This window comes from Eleutherodactylus coqui, chromosome 4 (genome assembly GCF_035609145.1).
Source record: "Eleutherodactylus coqui strain aEleCoq1 chromosome 4, aEleCoq1.hap1, whole genome shotgun sequence".
Taxonomy (NCBI): Eukaryota; Metazoa; Chordata; class Amphibia; order Anura; family Eleutherodactylidae; genus Eleutherodactylus; species Eleutherodactylus coqui.
Window position 1 is genome coordinate 64384712 of NC_089840.1, and position 21148 is coordinate 64405859.

The 21148-nt window shown below is 41.8% G+C and overlaps 1 protein-coding gene across 1 annotated transcript in view; it reads right to left on the reverse strand.

Annotated features, from left to right (window-relative positions):
* Positions 1-21148, reverse strand: part of FOXN1 (forkhead box N1) — a 69988-nt gene that overhangs the window by 11351 nt on the left and 37489 nt on the right. The window contains exons 5-7 of the mRNA XM_066599602.1: positions 19401-19526; positions 3602-3729; positions 1754-1850 (exon numbers count right to left, since the gene is read on the reverse strand). Of these exons, the coding sequence (XP_066455699.1) occupies positions 1754-1850; positions 3602-3729; positions 19401-19526 (351 nt within the window). The remainder of the gene's footprint in view (positions 1-1753; positions 1851-3601; positions 3730-19400; positions 19527-21148) is intronic.

Genomic DNA, 21148 nt, shown 5'->3' on the forward strand with positions numbered 1-21148 from the left:
GTATTGATTCTAATGAGTAATGTGTAATGCTTCATTTCCCCTGCTGGGGCACTGTATGGGTTTTGAACATTTGCTGCAAGGTTTTTTCACAGATTAAAGCTAATTTGGGGGGTCTGAATACCAGGACAAAAAGGGGCTGCTGCTAAGCAGACAACGCCTTACATCTCTAACCCCAAGGAATTGTCATAGCTTTCCTTGATTCCTGAACATAAAATTTATCCTAGTTTGCATTGATATTTACCCTGCTCCTATACTGCGGCTTAAAGGGGTTGTCCTGTCTCAACATGAATAAGGCCATACTAACATCCAATAGGTCCAGCATCTTGGATGCCTGACAATTAATGCCTGATGAGGTTTGCAAATGAATAGGCAACCATGTAATACGTGGTTGAGATGAGTTATACAGAGTGTGGGCCAATCTTTGTAGACTCTCTGCTTTGGCTAATCATTTTCTTAATTGTTTTACTAGGGAAGAAGAATGAAAAACAGCATGCCAGAACTATCAAATGACTAATAGTGGGGCTCCTAATTGTGTTACTAGGGATTGTTTTTTTCATTCTGGAGTCAGGTAGACCTAATATACAACTTCTATGGGGTGACCAAATGCTGAGAGAAGCAGATATAACTAAGGCTTGGTTCACATTTATATTTAACATTTTCGTTCTTCTATTCCGTCATGGAGAAGAAGTATTAAAAACAGCATGCCAGATCTATAAAATGATGGAAATCATTGGCACTTGACGGAACCCATTGACTATAATGACTTCTGTCCAGTTTCCTTTATCTTAGTTGAAAAAAATAGTATAGCATGCGCTATTGGAAATATGAACAGAGACTAAGAAGTGGCCGATTACAAATTTTAATCACTTGATTGCCCATAGCTGGAAAGTTAAAGGGATTGTATCAAGATAAATTATTATCATATATCCATAGGGTAGGTGACAAAAGTCTGATAAGTGGGGTCTCACCGCTGAGACTCTCACTTCTTGAGAAAAGGGTGCTGCGTCCTCCTCATTGCAGAGTCGCTGCACCCCTCGCAGTGAGAACGAGATTGAATGGAGATAATGCTAATGCATTTGCAGTGCCATTCCATTCAATGGAACTGCCAGAAATAGCAAATTTAAAAGTGCTTGGCCATTTCCAACGCCCCCATTGAAATGACTGAAATGGCAGCTGGGCACGGGTGCCCGTCGCTGCCATTATCCTAATAAAACTGCGGTTGGGGCAGAAGCTGAAATAACTAAATCTTTTAGTAATTTACAATTATGTTATTGAATGCCCTCTGTCATTCCAGGCAAGCTGAGATTTGTAGTGCTAGATCAACTAGAGACCATTGTCATTCTTTATGTATCGCCAAAAGCGCTAGTTAAGAAACTGCATCTGATTTTTGGCACAATGTACAAAAAGCCAGATGTGTCGTTTACTGCATGTTTTGTTTTTTTTTGTACTTGCTCTGGGTTATTAATTCCCTTTGGGGCAACAAATGTAATTATTACACATTCCTGACTGTTAATAGTTAATGAATACAAAGATGAAGAGGGTGCGCTAGAAGCGTGACTGTCAAGTCTTCTCGATGATTGTCATGAAAGTCTTCCAGACACAGGCATGGCTTCTTCACTGTTTGCGTAGGAGTCCTATTGGTTGTCGGCCTCATCTAGATGGCTGTGTATCAGACTTGTTATTCCAACTAAACTTTAACGAACAGATTATAGGGGAAGGTTTGGACGGGATAGACTAGTCATCATGATCTTACCTTGAAATAAGGAAAGTGCTCGGTCATAAAGTTGTAGATCTCGCTTACAGGAAGGCTGCCGGTTTTACTGTTCTTAAGAGCCATAAATATCAGGATGCTTTGGAGCAAAAAAACAGAAATCAATCTGTCAGCGTCACTGAATTACTATGTACAGAACAGGTCTTAAGCAACTGTACGGAGCTCCCATCTTTACTGACCCATGAAATAACAATGCTGGGGTACCTTGTATTAGAACACCACGTCGGGCCGTTCCTATATTATACCTCCAGGGAATGTATAATTGGGGTGGCCATTCTTGTCAATGGAATGAGCCCCTATTTATTCAACACTGTTTGGAAAGTGTCAAACTGTAGGGACATGCTCCATTACCAAGGGGAATAACATATTATTTATAGATTTCCAGGAGGAATAAGAGAGGAGCTGTATAGAATAAAAAAACTATTATTTTCAAAAACAGATATGTCAGGAAAGCTGACAGGTGCTCTTTAAAGATAATTAATGTGTCATCAGAAAATTACCAGTTTTATAAATCAAGTTTTCATGTTAAACGTAATTTGTAGACTTTTTGGTCATTTTTGTTAACAAAGATTTTTGTATATGATCTGTATTTTTTTTTTTTTAAATCCTGCATTTTTTGCTCTCCCTGGCTAAAGAGCTTAATGATAGACTGAGACTTCCTGTTCTATAGAGAAAACATTTCAGCAGTCGAGTCATTATCATTACTGGCAGGATTACAGAGAACACACGATCCACCATTCACAATAAGTGATGGTCACAGATCACCTCTTCCCTCTCCCTGCATAGTGACCTCTGCAGAGGTCACAGAACATACCTAGAACAGTCTCCCATACAAGTCATTGGGTCCCCCTCTGTCTATTGTGTGAATGCCCCATAAGGCTCCTATCTCTAAATGCTGTTAAAGGCAGCTTGGGTAAGACTGCTGAGTCCGCTGAGCTCTATCATTGGCTGCAGCAGCCTGTGACATTGCGTACACAGGATGATGCAGCATGTAAACAATAGTTCAGAGAGGAGACCCTGAGCTGCCTTTAGGAGAATTGCGGGGAGTCGGGAGAGGTATTAGATAAGATTTTGGAAGCTGGACAAGTGACCCATCTGCAGGCAAAAACCAAAAATTAATTTTGTTTTTGTTTTCAGCAATGCAAATGCTAAATAAAACAATGAGTCAACCTTGAAAACATTCTTGATAAAAAATCTACCCTTTTATGTATACAGCTCCCATGCAAACAAATGTCCTGTACATTACAAAAGAACTCTGTGAATAGCCTGGTCATGCAGTCACATTTTACACCCCTCTATGGTCTGAAGATTAGCTAGTAGAGGGGACAGCTGAAAAAGAGTTACACATGACCTGAAGATCAGACCATACACAGGGGCATATTTGGGCCCCTTTGACACCTATACAAGTATTTCTGTTATTCAGCTCAGAGTCAAACAATAAAAATATTGGAACCGCCAGATCTGAGCAATGCCAGATGGACCCACTGACTATATTGGAGTCCATTTAATTTCCAGCGTGCACGCCAAAATATTCCCACGTGAAATAGTGTAAAATGTTTAACATTTTTGGTCAAAATTGCGACTTTTTGATGTCACAATTCTATTGCAAGCCAGATCATAAATGTGTCCTAAAATGTTTAGTTGTGGTTAGTAACCATGGAGAGCTTTGGAGACACATTATTTTGCATAAGAGCTGCAAACCCCAAATGGTGTAATTTTTTTCAAAGCTGGTTCATTTTTATGATTGTAGCACTAAAACAACTGGTTGCAAAAGTGTGCATATCCATATTCTATATACAGTACATAGTGTTTTATAATAAGGTTTGCTACCTGTAGGAATAGATGGGTTTCGGGTACAAGGGCTGCTGGGATTCCAGGCCAGCTTGTGGTGCAATCCTCTGGTAAGGGTAATGTGATGTAGAAATGTATGTAACAGGATAGCTTCCTCCTGTGGAATACTGAAGGAGAGACAATGTATGGTTAGAACTGATGTATACAGCAAAGCTTGAAATGTAACATTTCACATCTCATCAATTCATTCTGCCCTCTAGTGAACTGAGAAATTGCATCTGTAGAATATTGGTTATAGGGGGTTCTGCCCTTAAACTTGTTGCAGTTTAAGTAGGACTGAAGACTGAATAATAGCAGATCTGAGAGTCCATAGATAAACATGAAATTGGCTCATCTGTGAAATTATGAATCTTACTTATTAATAACCATATGCTTGTATTCATCAAACACTTACAATAAATGCATTTATACAATAGTAGTGATATTCAGAATAACAGGACACCTTAAATCAATCACCTTAATATGCAGGACTTGATATCACTTGATATTATGGGTTTTGTAGCCAGTGAAACCTAAGGATCATTAAGCATTGCCCATTTGGTCCCACCCCTGAGCTGCTCACCAGCTGAAAATGGAAGCAATCAGTAAAGGCCCATTTACACTGGACGATTATTGCGAAAACGTCGCCCATCGGCAATCATTTTAGCGATAATTGGTGCGTGTAAATGGGGGCGGGGCACCTGCATTTCGGGCACCTTTCCCTGATCTTTAAAATCAAGCTCACTTGATTTTAGTAATCAGTTTTATCAGTAGTTCTCCAAGGGGGAGTGCCAATAGCATTGTTCCCCCCTTCCCCTGTGGAGAACAAAGGATCTGAGCACAGCTAATAGCCTGGGGCTATTAGCCTGCTTTCAGGGAAGGCTTCATTAACATACATAATTGGCATTTAAGTAGCTGAGAAGCTACTTGAATACCAATAATATTTTATGCAAAATAATCGCTCAAATCTGTAGCTCAAGCTGTCATTTCCTGCGGACATGAGGCTAAAAAGTAAGCATTACTTACCTGTCCGGACGCTGCGGATCTGCCCTCTGTCGCATCCGGATCTTCTTTCTTTGGCCAAGCAGATGTGCTTGGCACGCCGGCAGCGTGCTGCATGCATGCGCCGTGCACTCCATTTTTTTTAAACTCCTGCTCTCCCGCGCCGGAGAGCAGGAATTCAGCTGCGGGTGTGCCACGGATCCGGACGGCTTCCATAGGCTTCAATAGAAGCCTGCGGGAGCTGTCCCCGCGAGAGACCCGCACTAAAATGGAGCATGCTGTGGGTGTTTTCTCGCACACGCAATCCGCGCCTCAAGGGAAAATGACATCTGCAGGTATTTAACTACCTGTGGGTGTCCAATGCATCCCTATGGGGCGCGGATCACGTGTGCGGGTGACCAGCTGTTGATCTGTCCCCGTGGACATGAGGCCTAAGAGTTTAACTACTTTGTTATCTGCAGAATTGCAGGAACATTCAGGAAATCCTGCTGGCTATGAATCAGAGAAGTAACTTTTTCTTCAGTTTACTTTTACTACACTTTTATTTCTAGGTTTACTGTTCCTTTAAAAGCCTAAACCGTTGACCAGTTCGATTCACCTTGAAAAGATATAGAAAGGTGTGGAAAGGAGACAAAGGCAAATTATCGCCAGAGATTATCATTTTATATAACCACTGATTTATTACAGTCAGGAAATCTGGCTTCAAAGTACAGACATGCACTGCAGGTTTATGGAGGGTGGAATATAAGACCAATAAAATGGTTCTGCTCTGGTTTTTCATGAGGTTTTCCATGCAGGTACTTTTATTCTGCTTTAAAGTTAGCGTCATTGGATTTTGTTAAGACATTTCAAAGTCAATTACATTACACTAATTACATTTACAGCATTAAAAGTTTACACCTACTGATACACAGTGTCACTCAGTGGGTGTGGCGCATTGTGCCACTGACCAATTTCACTTTGGGTTATGTCTGAGTGTTGCGCCTGGGGGATTCCTGCTTTTCACCTTTTAACTCCTTTTTGAGGGATTTTATCTTCTCTGCTGGGGCCTCTAGGCTGTTACTTCAAGAGTAATCGTGCAGTGGAAGATGACACAGATAAGTCAAAAGCCCTGTAGTGCAGTACCAGAGGGACAGGCAGGTACATAGATGATATAACTGGCTGAGGTCAGAACAGGCGGAGTTCATGCAAAAATGGAAAGATAGGCACAAGGTCAGGCTAGACAAATCAAAGCCAAAGAACAAGCTGAGGAGTCAGGACAGGCAGAAGACAAGAAAGATGAGTGAATAGATCCCTGCCATTAGCCCTTACATGCTGGGATCAATGTTGATTGCAATATGTATGGACTTAACAGATGAAAGGAACTCCCTCTGTGACCGGATGCCTTTGCGATTGCCATGTAAATGAATAGAGGTAATACACTGCAATACAAAAGTACTGCAGTGTACTATCTGAGCATTTATTTGATTGCAGATTCAAGAAAGGTAATAAAAATATTAAAATTAAAAACACATAAGAAACAGTCTTTTTTGCACAATTTTCTTCAGATTTTGCTTAAAAAAAAAAGAATGAAAAAACACATTTGGTATCATCGCATCTAGAGTGATCCATACAATAAATTGAACACACTTCTTATCCTTCATGGCAAACCCTATAAAAAAAAAACTGAGCAAAATAGTTTTTTGTTTATTTCCCCTCCCCCCAAAAAATGCATAAATGTGATTTACAAAGTTCTATATACCCCCCAAATTATACCAATAATTGGGATTATTCACCCTAGAAAAAAACGGCTAAGGGGCCATCAAATAACTATGTATAAATATACTAGGAGACAATACAAGGATCTCTCCAATGATCTTAGCCAATCACAGACAGCTCTTGGCCATTCATAGAATTCCAGATGCCCACCGCAAATTCGGCAGCAATGACTGTCCATAGACACAATAGCTTAAAAGATTCTCCCCTGCCCACAAGCGGAAATCAACTGCACGGGAGAATCGCAGCATGTTCTATTCTATGCGGAAAATTGCATAGACGGCTTGCATTGCAGTCAATGGAAGCTGTCCGTCCCGTGATATTCCGCGCAGTGGGCACTGCGGAAGTACTGCGATAATCCTCATCACAGCCCACCGCCGGTGCGTCATGCCCTGCACTGCGTGCTGGCTCACCGGGCCAAGACGCTCGCGGTGGATCAGGAGAGGCGAATATGGGGTCTTTATGGGACGCCGGGTCTGATTCGACTGCGAGGTTTCGCTGTTGGATTCCGCCCTGGCTGTGGACATGAGGCCTTTGAATGTATTGTTTTTAAAATATGAAATGTTGATGTGGATACTTAGGCATCAAAGGCCTTGATAATGAAGGGGTTAAACATGCAGTTAGACAGCGCAATCATTTGTATGTCTGCACCTAGGAACACCGTCAGGGTCATTAATCACATACATTGTACATGAAGCTTCAATCACTTGCAGATATCTGCCCCTGGGTCCTTTTCCATTTGACAGGACTCCATAGACTTATCTTTTCATTCTACAAGTATAGTCTTAAAACATGAGGATAAAATGTCTCAAAAGAGCAATTTAAAGAGGTTGTCCAGTTATAAACTATTGATGGCCTTATCTGTAGCATAGATAATCATTAGTAGATGAGCAGGGGGTCTGCTGTCCATTACCCCCTTCTAGTTAGCTGTTCATTGGCTTAATGTACTTGTGCACTGAGCTATTTTCTGCATGAAGCAGACAGCTCTGTTCTTATTGTAGTGGCTGGGTTTGATATTGCAGGCCAAGTAAGTCCCCTTTGAAGTAAATAGGAACTTTGCCTGCAATACCAAACCTCACCACTGCAGTGAGAATGGGGTACATACTTTTTTATCACTTTTTATTTAGTTTTTTGGGGGTAACAAAAAACCTACAATTCTGGCATTCTCAATTTGGGGTACATACATCTCTGGAGTATTCCTATTGAGACCTCCATCAATCCAAAGAATGGGGTCTTATGTTCCCCACTGCTCCTCACTGCAGGCTTACTATACTCCTACAGTGAGGAAGAGATTGAATGGAGCAGTACTTTCAATAGAACTGCTGGATATTAGCAAAGTACAAGTGCTCAATAATTTCTGTCTACCCCATTAAAATGAATGGAGAGGTGACAATGTATACGCAGCAGCGCTCCATTCAGTTTGATATCACAGTGGGTTGGAGAAACGACCCCGCAGTGATGAGAGGACAGGGACATGGGAACCCTGTTCTCAGGATGAGTGGGGGTCTCATTGGTGAGACACCTGTTGAATATAAATTCACCCCCTATCCTGTGGATAGGGGATAACTTTAGATTTTTGGGGTAACACCTTTAACTAGTTAGATGCCATGGTCAAATCTGACAGCGCATCTAAATAGTGAGCTGGAGGGGGGCCTTCTGGATGCTAAAAAAAGTCAGGAGGAGACTACTATTTGGTGAACTTGAAGGGCTTTCCTTCAGAGATCTTGGAACCCTGCAGAGAACATCAGTGCCTGGCTCTTATCAGGAAATGTAATTTACTTTCTGGATCAAAGATTGCTAAAGCGAACAGGCAGAAATGCTCATCTATGCGCTGTGCCCAATTGGCTGTTTTCAGCTTTGGTCATGGTGGATGTATTCCATAGAAAGTGTTCATCAATCACAGCCGAATGGGCACAGCGCTCAGAGGAGCACGTCTGCACATTCATTTTAGCACTCTGTAGGGGTTTCAGCACTCAGACCATCAAAAATCAAAATTTGGACATGTCAGAAGTATATTAAAAGTAAGGTTCTATTTTAATTTACTGGTACCACCTCATTGACTGATCCTAATTTTTTACTGTAAAGACTTTTTGTTTTACAGCGTATTACCCGTGCGGGTTTTGCATGTGTAATACGTAATGTATTGCGTCCTGCTGTGTGCCCATCGTGTGGGAGATACGTGTGTGGTAAGTCGCTGGATGTGATTTTTCTCAGTAAGAGAAACCAAGTAATCTTGTAGATATGATACCTTTTAATGGCTAACAAAAATACATCATGTTATAGCGAGATTTCAGACCTCTTAGGATCATTCCTCAGGCATAATGAAATAGATCTGAATGGGGCATATATAAATACAAATGTACACACATGAAAAGGCACAGATATAGCGAGACTAATTTGCACTTAAAACAATACCAGACAAGATGAGCAGAGAAGTAAATACTTAATTTGTCCACTGTAAGGGAATGTGAAAGTTTTATCATCTCTAAATTTGTGTTAGGGGGGGTCACAGGCCATAGTAGTAAGCATGTGCTTTATTTTACACTTTATCAGTGGACTATTTAAGGATTTTATTTTTTTTATTCCTCTACTCGTCCTGTCAAGTCCAAATTAATCACATCATGTCTGTGCCTTGTCATAAGTATGTGTGTATATATACATATGCATGTCTCTTCGGATCTATTTCATTATGCCTGAGAAAGAACCCTGAGTAGGTTGGAAAGCTTGCTATACCATCATGTATTTTTGTTAGCCATTAAAAATGTATCACATCAACAAGATTACTTGGTTTCTCTTACTAAGAACAATCACATTTTATTTTACCCTGGTTCGTAAATTCTGAAGATATTTATAATGTATGGCCATATACTCCGTATTTTTAAAAAAATACCAAAGAGGGTACATCACTAAGTTTTACAGAAAACACTAAGCCGCACTGTTCCACAATGCAGAATGCTCTATAGGGGACTCTGCAACCTACAAGTAAATTACTTAAATCTCCCTTAGACGTGCAAAATGCTTTACTCATAAACAGCTTTATAATCTCTTTCCCTATTTTATAGGAACATACCAAACAAATCTGAAACATGTAATAATGATTCATTTAGGTTATTAGTCAGAAAACATGTCTCCCTGGATTGAAAATGCCCTACTGCCATCCTCAATGGAAAGAAACAATGCCCAGACTTGATAGCACATGCAAACCTTAAAATAGAAATCAGTGAGAACATTTTATGATCTTGTATGTAGTCTTGCCAAACACATGTAGTAGGTAATTTTTTTATATTTGATTGGGATACATTTAAGCAAATTGTATTTTATATATACTTCCCTACAGTACTGACTGTGGGACTAAGGAACAGACCCATTTCCATGATATATCTCTATATTTTTATAACCTAATAGGCCAATGGAATCCTCTTTGTATATTTTTTGTATTATACACAATGCCAAAAAAATAGGATTCATCACACGTCTCACTGCCCAGAAGAACTTATTTTCCCTAAAGCTCAAGTAAAACAAAGTTCTATGGAGTAAATGAGTTAAACGCTTTTGGGACATTTTGTACTTTTTTGCTGCAAGGCATTTCTGCAATAGGGTTTCCTTAAAAATTTGCAGCATCCATATCAAAGTAAATAGCTAGTTAAAGAATACCATGTATAGTGAAATCCATCAGACGGCATATTTGATGGTCAGTGTTCAGCCCCTCTCACTGCTCTCCTGAATGACCCTCTCTAGTTGAGTCATAAATCAGCTTCAAAGTTCTTTAGGGTAGGAGAGAGAGGCTGGAGACTGAGCCGTCAGATCACTGACAGATTACATTGTGAACTACATTCTGCTATCTATAAACTCTAACATTTTTGCTCCATTTGACTTCTACAGCTTTTATATATCAAAGCAGTTTTCCAAGATATATGTCATCTCTAAAATCAGGTCACCCTGTAAAAAAATAATAAACCAGCTCATACTCAGTTCTCCCCACTCCTTTCAATAACCCCTCTGGCAGCTCTCGGTCTCCTCACTGACGTATTGTTTATAGGCTGCAGTAGCCTGTGTACGGGACACCACAGGCTGCTGCAGCCAATGACAGATCAGAAATTAATTAGATTGTATGTCCCAATTTGGAAAACAGAGATGCAGAGCTTGCAAACACTTATACCCCAGGGCTGGGGAGTTTGCGAGCTGGCGATAGGGTTTGTTATAGCAACATGATGCCCTGGACACAGGCATATCGAATAGGCCATGTGAGTACAGTATTGGAAGTGGATCTGGTAATGTTATCATATGAGGATGTCTAGTGATGTCATATATGCACATGGAATATACTCCAGGCTATTGGCTGTTATGGACACTTCAAACTGGAGATATACATAATATATAAGTTGCTGGACATGGGCGGTCCTGATGGGAGGATGCTGGAACAGTGTGGATTGAATGGTCTACAGCCCAGCAAGTCTCGTTTGAAAGAATCTTATTGGCCATGTGTGTATAATTGAAAAAGGTTAATAGTAACTGAAACTCTGCATTTTTTATACATTGTTGGGATTTAATAAAGTATCCACTGGACATGTTGGCACTGATGGAGTTTTTGGAGTTGTACTGAGACTAGGAAGGATTGTCCTGGTAATTCGGTGCTCTGGTGCATTCCTGTGGTGAGCGATCAAAGAGGTGGACATCTGGTGCTGTCTATTTTACAAAAATTCTGCAATCACCCAGCTCTGTCATTGGCTGCAGCAGTCTGTGATATTTTATAGACAGGCTGCTGCAGCCTGTAAAGGTATATCAGCGAGGAGACCCAGAGCCACCAGTGGGGAATTGTAGGGAGCGGTGAGAGGCAAATACGAGCTGGTTTATTATTTCTTCACATGGGGGACCAGCTGAAATGCTTTTTAGCCAAAAATACATGCATTTAAGTAAAAAAAGGGTCCAAAGCTTTTAAATACCATTTAGCTATTATTTAGTTGCTTCTGTTTCCAGTATATCTGAGTGACCAGCATAGTTGCCATTACAGTTTCCACAGGACTTCTCAAATAGATTTCTTGGACTCCTCAGTGGAAAAACTACTTAGAGTATGTTCACATGACTGATTTTTGAGGCAGAAAAATTACATTCTGACTTCAAGAAAATCTTTGCGCTTTACCTGCAGAATTTCAACACGGATTGTAAATGGGAAAATTCAGTTTGGATTCTGAGCCAAAAATTGACGTACTGTATGAGCTACAGTGTGGATTCCCATCTAAAGCAATGGGAAGAGGAAATGAAGCTGATTTCACACACATTTTGGAAAACACATAGGAATTAGTGTGAATAACCAGCTGTAAGAGTAATGTTTTTTTGCCTCAACTAGGATCTGTGAAGGCGTGAAAGTGTTCCCCAACTCCAGTCCTCAGGGACCGCCAACAGGTAAGGTTTTCACTATTTCCTCAGTGTTGCACAGGTGATGTAATTATTGTCAGTGCCTCAGACATTGCCACAGGTGTTCTTACCATAGGATATCCTGAAAACATGACCTGTTGGTGGTCCTTGAGGACTGGAGTTGGGGACCCCTGCTTTGGATGATCTGGTGAATCCAGGTGATGTCCCAAAGATGTCGGTAGTGAGAAAAACTGAGATAGGCTGTTTGGTAGAGAGTGGCATCTTTGTGACTCATGGCGCCACAATCAAAAGTGAGACGGGTGCGTCCACAGATTCCTCTGACATAAGCGAACACTATGATAACTTCTGTGGTGGTCGAGATCCCTGATCTTGTCAAAACTCATTCTGTTCTGTTCAAGGAAGAACTCTAATTAGCTCACAACGAACGCAGTGACCACAATGCTGGATCGCGGCAGCAGCGAACAGGTAACTACACTTCCTTCTCTTATTTTAGTGTGGTGGGAGGTAAAGGGGAATGTTGTTCAGAAACCAGACAACCACTTTAAGCATACCCCACATCCTTTCAGGGAAGCCTACCTCATCTCGTTCTTCTCTGTCTACCCCTCTTCTACATTCCCGCTCAGGGGGGCTAAAACTTTTTTCTGCTTTCTATTGTCTTCATTTCCCCTTGGAACTCGACCCCTTCATACCCCCACACAACTTACACCTATCTGTACATATCTAGATATTAGCGGGTGAGCGGCTCATACAACTTTATATATAATACCCTATTTATCTAAAGGATTTCTAGACGATTGTACAGAACAAGCACTTATACCCTTTGTGTCACCCTTATTTCCTAATAGAGTGTAAAATCTTGGGAGAAGGGCCCGCGCTTCTATTGTTCGAATCGTCTATTGATCTAATACTGTATGTGATATCTTATTTTTGTCTGATCATGTTCCCTTTGATTTGTAAAGTACTGCAAAATATATTATAAATAAAGATGATCATCATCTGTGTGTTGACTTTCATCTCACTTCAAGCATTTCTTCATACTGTGGCATTTTCTCCGTGAGCCAGTGTATGTAGTTGCCGCACAGATGTAGAAACTGTTGTACCTCAAGAGATATGAAGGAGCCTCAATCCCCTCATGCTGCTGATTTGTGGGGATCCTTAGAGTCAGGCCCCCATTGATCAAACCCTGATGGACATCTTAAGGTAAGGCCAACAATCTTTTTGCTCCAGACAGCCCTTTTAAGTAGACAAATTTGCAATTTTGGAGCCTAGAAAACCTGAGCAATAACTTCTATGGTTATAAATAATTTAATTCTAACCTACTGAAGTTAGATCACATCCATACAGAGAGTAACTGGATGCTAGTAGCTCCAGGTCGTATTTTACACTAGGCACAAGAGGGCCAGTTACTTAGGGTGGAATTCTGCATGGGAGCGAACGCCGGCTCCTAACATATAACATTTTATTTATTTTTTTTCACCTGCTCCTGCCAGCCTTCCTATGAAATCTAATGTATTTTTTTGGCAGTAGGTGAAGTAAAGGACCAGGGCCGTGGCTCCTTGACTGTTCAGTACTGGTAGGCGAGGCAGCTTCAGCTGCCAGCTGCTCCACCCATCTGTACTTGCTCGAGAGGAAAGGAAGGTGTATTGCTTGCTTTTCTCCTCTCTGTATGCCTGTCTGGGTTGGAGAATGAGTGATTGCCAACCTGTGCTGTCTCAGTGTTGGACTGGGTCATTGAAGGATGCCCTAGCGGGCCCAGACACTGATGCAAGGGTTTCCCTGGAGTGGGTACAATGTACCTCATGGCTGAGAGAAGCTTTATCTTGTAGTTAGTGATAAGCGAGCATACTCGCTAAGGGCAATTGCTCGAGTAAGCATTGCCCTTAGCGAGTACCTGCCTGCTCGAGAGAAAAGGTTCGGCTGCTGGCGGCGGGTAGGGAGCGGCGGGGGAGAGCTGGGAGGAACGGAGGGGAGATCTCTCCCTCTCCCCCCACCCCGTTCCCCCTGTTCACTGCCACAACTCACCTGTCATCCACGCTGACAGCCGAACCTTTTCTCTCGAGCGGGTAGGTACTCGCTAAGGGCAATGCTCGCTCGAGCAATTGCCCTTAGCGAGTATGCTCGCTCATCTCTACTTATAGTCCATTCTTAGCCAGAAAATGGTTGGCTATTTTTTTTTCTTTTGCTGAACTGAATCAAGGTTTCTTCCAGAAATGTTATGTAACCTGCTTAAAAAAATGATCATCTTGATTTTCTGCATTTTCTTTTTGCATGAATACTAAATATTCGTGTTCACAGCAGGCAGGTTTTAGTACCGGAGCTTACACGATACACCTTGCAACGTGGTAATCTAGCACAGTATTTGAGAAATGTCCCCTAGGGTTGGAAGACTAGGGGATCCATGAGTGACAGCTTGTCAGGCTGCCAGTCTGCAGGTGGATTGATATTGGTAATATAAAAGATGAGCATGTTTTAGCTCATCCATGTTATGCTCCAGCCTTAGGCATTCTCTTGTTTGCTACATTTTCGCAACGGCTTATACCAACGTGCTGTAGTGAACCTGGCACCTGACTGTAAGAAGGGAGGAGGCCCCTTTTCTTCTTCACAATTATGAAATATGATTTTAGCAATACTGACTTCAGGACACCTACAATGCTGAACACGGTACCTGGAACAAGATGACAGCCGGTAGGCTGGGAGAAAACCCACGTGAATAAGCAGTTATTATTATGTACCCAGCTTGTAGTAAGAATACATTATAATACGGCCTCACCCAACAAGGATGTCCTGACATTTGAAAATTCTACAGCGAATACATTTTAATAACCACTCAGAGAGTAAATAGTTGGTTTACTTAGACAGAACGTACAGTGCATCAAATAGTGAATAAAGTATATTTTACTAAGCACTTAGGGAGTATTACTGGTTTACTAGTTGGCTATTTTGAGGCCATTTATGTAATACGGCGCTGTAACATTTAACATCATGAATCCAACAACAACAAAAAAATTCGGAACTTTATTTTTTAACTTCTATATCATTCTAGAAGCAAAGAAAGACTTGCATTCTATTACTCATGTGGAATCTGGCTCTGCCGTGTGCAGGCGGCCTAAGTCAGCACTTCTAGGGTATGATGACCTGCCGCTATTTATTTTTCCTCATATCGTACTGCTTGGCTGCTTTTAAGACCCCATTTACAATGATAGCTGATCACTCAAACGACAGTTTGAATGACAGTTTTGAGAGATCATCTTTGCATAGTCTATAGTAGCTAAGTAGCTACTAAAGAGCAGAGCTGGACACTTTCTCTATCACTCGGCAAACAATACAGCTGTTTTGCATAAGCAAACAGCTGCATTGTTCTCTGTGCTTACAGCTCATGCCCTGCTGTGAAGTACCAGCGGGACAGGAGCTGAAAGAATCTTATCAGCGCTGCCAACTGTGATAACAGCCTGCACCACTGGTAAGAGTTCGTCGCTCATTTCTAGAAAACTAGAATTGAGCGGGGAACGAATCGTGCATGAAAACTATAGGATGTCTGTCCTTTTAGACGCAACAGTTATCACACAAAAGACATCTTTGAGCGAGAATCGTTGTGTCTAAATGGGCCTTTAGCTACTCTCTATTAGGACAGAGCTGTGATCTGTGACTATGGTTTAACTTCAATTCCTAATCTGAAGTAGTCTGAGACACACCCCCTGTCTCATCATTATTTGTGTCTGCCACATCTGCAACCTAAACCAATGATTAGATAGGGTTTGTATCCCAGACTATCTCAAACTAGGCAGTGTGGCTAAAATACAGTCACAGATCACAGGGCTGTCCTAAAAAAATCAAGTGTTAAAAAGCAGCCCAGGAAAAAGATCTGAGAAAAAATAAATAGCGGGTTATCACTGAACCCCTGTCTGGAGGGTAGCTTTAAGGGTGGCTTCACATGAGCGTGTTTTTGTGCTATTACAACACATGCATTCCCTATGGTGTGTTCACATGTCCGTGTTTTACAGGTGTGGGCCTGCAAAAAGATAGGACATCCGTGCACAATAGGGAATGCACGCCTTACCTTCAATGGAGCCACGGCTGCTGCTGGCGGCTCCATTGAAGGCAATGGTCTGCTAGCACCCCTGAATTGTTTTTCAGGGAAAGGCTTTACATATAAGTAGAGATGAGCGAACGCGTTCGTCCGAGCTTGCTATTCGTGCGAATATTAGGGTGTTCGGGATGTTCGTTATTCGTAACGAACACCATGCGGTGTTCTGGTAAATTAAACTTTCTTCCCTGAGACGTTAGCGCTTTTTTTTGGCCAATATAAAGACAGGGAAGGCATTACAACTTCCCCCTGCAACGTTTAAGCCCTATACCACCCCCCTGCTGTGAGTGGCTGGGGAGATAAGGTGTCCGCCTGATATGAAAGTCTGCCCCTCCCGCTGCTCGCTATGGATGCATTCTATATGCGCTCAATGGGGCCAGCAGCAGCAGCGCTGACCCCATTGAGAACATATAGAAGACAAATCCTTCTTCTCTGGCACAGCTGTAACAGCTGTAGCAGAGAAGAACGATGTTTGCCCATTGAATTCAATGGAACCGGCAATACAGCCGACTCCACTGAATGCAATGGGCTGCCGGCGATCGCAGGATGAATGGTCGGAAAGGGGTTAAATATATAACCCCTTTCCTGCAATTCATCCAGAAATGTGTTACACTAAAAATATATACCGGCGTATAAGGCGACCGGGCGTATAAGACGACCCCCCAACTGTCACCTTATACGCCGGTAATACAGTGGAGCAAAGAATAAAAAGCATTACTTACGTTTTTAGATGATCTGCGGCGCTCCTGCAGGCTGTCACTCCCTCCTGGTCCACGGCAGACAAGCTTTCTCCACGAAAGACTTTAAATCCCTGCCTCCAGAAGCACATGTGCCTTCAGCCAATCACAGCCAATGACAATGATGTCATTGAATGGCTGTGATTGGCTGTGTTTCTGGAGGCGGGGATTTCAAGGCTTGAAATCCCCGCCTCCAGAAACACAGCCAATCACAGCCATTCAATGACATCATTGTCATTGGCTGTGATTGGCTGAAGGCACATGTGCTTCTGGAGGCAGGGATTTAAAGTCTTTCGTGGAGAAAGCTTGTCTGCCGTGGACCAGGAGGGAGTGACAGCCTGCAGGAGCGCCGCAGATCATCTAAAAACGTAAGTAATGCTTTTTATTCTTTGCTCCACTGTATTACCGGCGTATAAGGTGACAGTTGGGGGGTCGTCTTATACGCCCGGTCGCCTTATACGCCGGTATATATTTTTAGTGTAACACATTTCTGGATGAATTGCAGGAAAGGGGTTATATATTTAACCCCTTTCCGACCATTCATCCTGCGATCGCCGGCAGCCCATTGCATTCAGTGGAGTCGGCTGTATTGCCGGTTCCATTGAATTCAATGGGCAAACATCGTTCTTCTCTGCTACAGCTGTTACAGCTGTGCCAGAGGAGGACGATCTTTATGCTGACAGTGGTGGGGGGGGGGGGGCACTCTTGCCGCTATTGTGGCTTAATAGTGGGACCTGTGAACTTGAGATGCAGCCCACCATGTAGCCCCTCGCCTGCCCTATCCGTCACTGTGTCATTCCCATCACTTTCCTGAATTGCCCAGATTTTCACACATGAAAACCTTAGCGAGCATCGGCGAAATACAAAAATGTTCCGGTCGCCCATTGACTTCAATGGGGTTCGTTGTTCGAAACGAACCCTCGAGCATCACGGGAAGTTCGTTACGAATAACGAACACCCGAACATTTTGGTGTTCGCTCATCTCTACATATAAGCCCTTCCGTGAAAAACAAAGAAAAGTGGTGTTAACAAAAAAAACCCAAGAATTTTAGCATTAAAAAAAAAAACTTACGGTACCTGTCCGCCGCTGCCATGTCCCCGCGGGGATGAAGAACACATCTGCTGCATTCGGCAGATGTTTCCTTCATCTCTGTGAGGAAAAAAAATTGCTGCAGCACTTGCCACATTTGTGACAGATGCAGCAAAGGAATTCTTCATCCCTGTGGGGAATAAAGAATTCCCTTCCACAGCTGTCACAGATGACAGCTGAGGTAGGGAATCCAGCTGCCAGCATCCTGTAATTGTTTTTCAGGGAGAGGCTTTAAATATAAGCCCTTCCCTGAAAAACAAGGAAAAGTGGAGTTAACAAAAAAAACCCAAAACATACTCACCTCCCTTCAGCTGCCGGGGCTCTCTCTGCGCTGTTCCTTGCCCTTTAAAGCAGTTCTTTCAGCAGGGGGGGCTTGAAAATCCCCGCCTGCTGAAAGAGCTGCTTCTGATTGGCTGAGGCGATCAGCCAATCACAGGCAGCTCTCGCCTGTCTTTCATTCAGCGAGAGGTGCCTGTGATTGGCTGAGGTGCTCAGACAATCAGAAGCTGCTGTCTGTGATTGGCTGACCATATGAATTCTTTATTCCCTGCAGGGATGAAAAATTCCTTTGCTGTATCTGTCAGTGTTTTTCTTCGCAGAGATGAAGGAAACAGATGTGTTCTTCATACCCAAGGAAATACGGCAGCGGCGAACAGGTAAGTATTTACATTTTTTTTTTACACTAAAATTCTTGTTTTTCAGTGAAGAGCTTATATGTAAATCCCTTCCCTGAAAAACAATTCAGGGGTGCCGGCAGACCATTGCTTTCAATGGAGCCGCCGACAGCAGCTGGGGCTCCATTGAACGCAATGCACGGCCCTGCATTCACGCGTGTTTTTGCACATACATGGGTGCGCACCTATGTATGCACAAAAACTCGCTTGTGTGAAGCCACCCTAAAGGTTTGATTTTACCTTGTATGGTTTTGAGTCAAGAACTGATGAAATGGCTAATAAGTTTCAGATGTGTTCTTTTTTTTGCTCAATTATGCAGTGTTTCACGCATCTTATTGCATATCGTGTATGCATTTGCGCACCCGCATTGACTTCTATGGGGACCTTTGGGGTGCAAATATGCAGAAAAATAGAACATGCTCTATTTTTTTCTTAGCGCGACCAAAATGTTTGCGCAAAATAGGAAATGTGAATTAAAATCAATGGGTTCTATTCTCTGAATATTGAGTGCACAAATATACCTGTGTGAAGATAAAAAAAAAGTTTTAAAGGGGTAGTCTCATGAAGACAAGCATTGTTTATATGTACTATTAGGACATATGAACTTTGTCATGGGGTGAGTCCCCACTTAAGAGCCTCTACTCTTTGTGAACCGGAATGGAGAGTCCTGGCAGTTGCATTTTGGAAAAGGTTATCCCTTTAAGTAACGGATTGATTTTTTTTTGCCATTTCCTTTTGATGAGAAATATTTTTTTTTAGCTAGGAGTCTTTAATTTTTCCCACCGCCTCTTAGCTATCCGTTCAGTGCTGAAGTACTAGACTTTGTCTTTTCGTCTGTGAATTATTTGTTTATTCATAATTTACACTTGTGTGTATATATATATATATATATATATATATATATATATATATATATATATATATATCTATATATCTATATATATATATATATATATATATATATATATATATATATATATACACATATTCTTTTATAACTAAAAGCTCACTCACTGGTACACATGGATGCATTTCTTCCAAAGCTAACAAAAAGTCAGGTGAGTTTACATGTGGGATTTACCTGAGGAAATGTCTGTGGGGCACAATAGATCTGCTGTGTTGGGGATTGGGACCAGTACATCCTTTGTTCTTTTTCTTGCTGTCTCATGAGTAAAGATTGTGTCTTCAGCTTTACTTCTGACCCCAGCTGCGAATAGAATGACACATTTTAGCTTTATTATTTATTATTCTTATGTATAGATTTGTTATCACAGTCTTGAGAGTATTATGCAATAACTGCAAAGATAATGTTAACGGCAGCAGCAATACATGTAACATATATTGTGTATTTTATCGGTTCTTTGACACAGGAAGACAAAACTCTTAAATAGGTTTAATATGAACATGCTATATACGGTACACAAGGCAGACAGCACAAAGAAAAAGTTTGGAAAATTCCAAAAAAATAAAGTACAATGGCCATGTAGTTTTCAAATACTTATCCTAATAAGGACCCAAGCACACAACATTTTGTTGGCACTTACCATGTACTGCAGTATATGGAGGCACTGTAATCAATGCTTCTAGGGGAGAATACCTAGGTTGTACAGAATACAATGGACCATGCCACATATTTTTCTTGTGGATTCATAGGGAAGGTAATATGGAGACAGAATGCTATGAACACTGTATTATGTATCTCTACCACATGGATCCATAATAAGGTTGTATGTGTGCATGAGACCTTATAAGGTTATCTCAAGATTTTAAGATAAGCCCACAGTGTAGGTGATAAGTGTTTGGTTGGTGGGGGTCTGAGCACTGTGACCCTCGCTGATCATGACAATGAAGCTCCATCTCCCCTTCTTTGTATGGAGCATGCATGCTTCCATTGCATTCTCATCTATGGGACTGCCAGAGATTGCAAAGTGCCTTACTTGGCTTCTCTCCTGCAGTCCTATGGTGATGATTGGAATAGCAGCGTGCATGCTTGGATACATGGAATCCCCATTCTCCTGATTGGTGAGAGTTTAAGGGGTCAGACTCTTACCAATGCGACACTTATCTCCTTATCCAAGGGATAAGTTAAAATCTTGGGATAATATCTTTAAGAAGGCATTAAGAAATGGGTTCTAATATTTCTTAATATTTCCTTTAGAGGGGTTGCTCAGTTGTAAACTATTGATGGCCTATCCTATGGCTAGGCCATCAATAGTAGATTGGCAGGGGTCTGCTATCCGAGCCCCCCACTGGTTAGCTGCTCACTGGGCTGGCATGCTCAAGCACTAAGTTGATGTTGGCAGGAAGAGGGCAGTTCTATTCTCAGTACAATAGCCAGTCTTGGTATTGCAGGCCACTCACTTGATTGAGAACTTTGACTGTAATACCAAGCCTTGCCACTGTGGTGGGAACAGAGCTGTCTACTTTCTTCAGGAAGCAGCTCAGTGTACTAGTACATTGGCCTGGGGAACAGCTCATGAGTGGGAGTCCTGGGAGGCAGACCTCCACTGATCTACAATTGATGACTTATCCTAAGAATAAGCTATCACAAGTTTTCCAAACTTTCAACAAGGTATTTCAATCCTTACCAACAGGTCACATTTTACTGATATTATGTTTACCCCTTTGTTATTCTGTATGTGGCTTATTTTTACTACCATAAGCGAAACTAGAGCATTGCTAGTACTGTATGTACCCGTGCGATACTAAATACAGCAAGCATGCAGACCAATAGCACGTGCAAAGTAGCACAATCATAAAGACATGCAAACAGGACAGGATTTAGAAGAAAACACCCCAGAAAGTATAGCAAAACAATTCCCCACCATG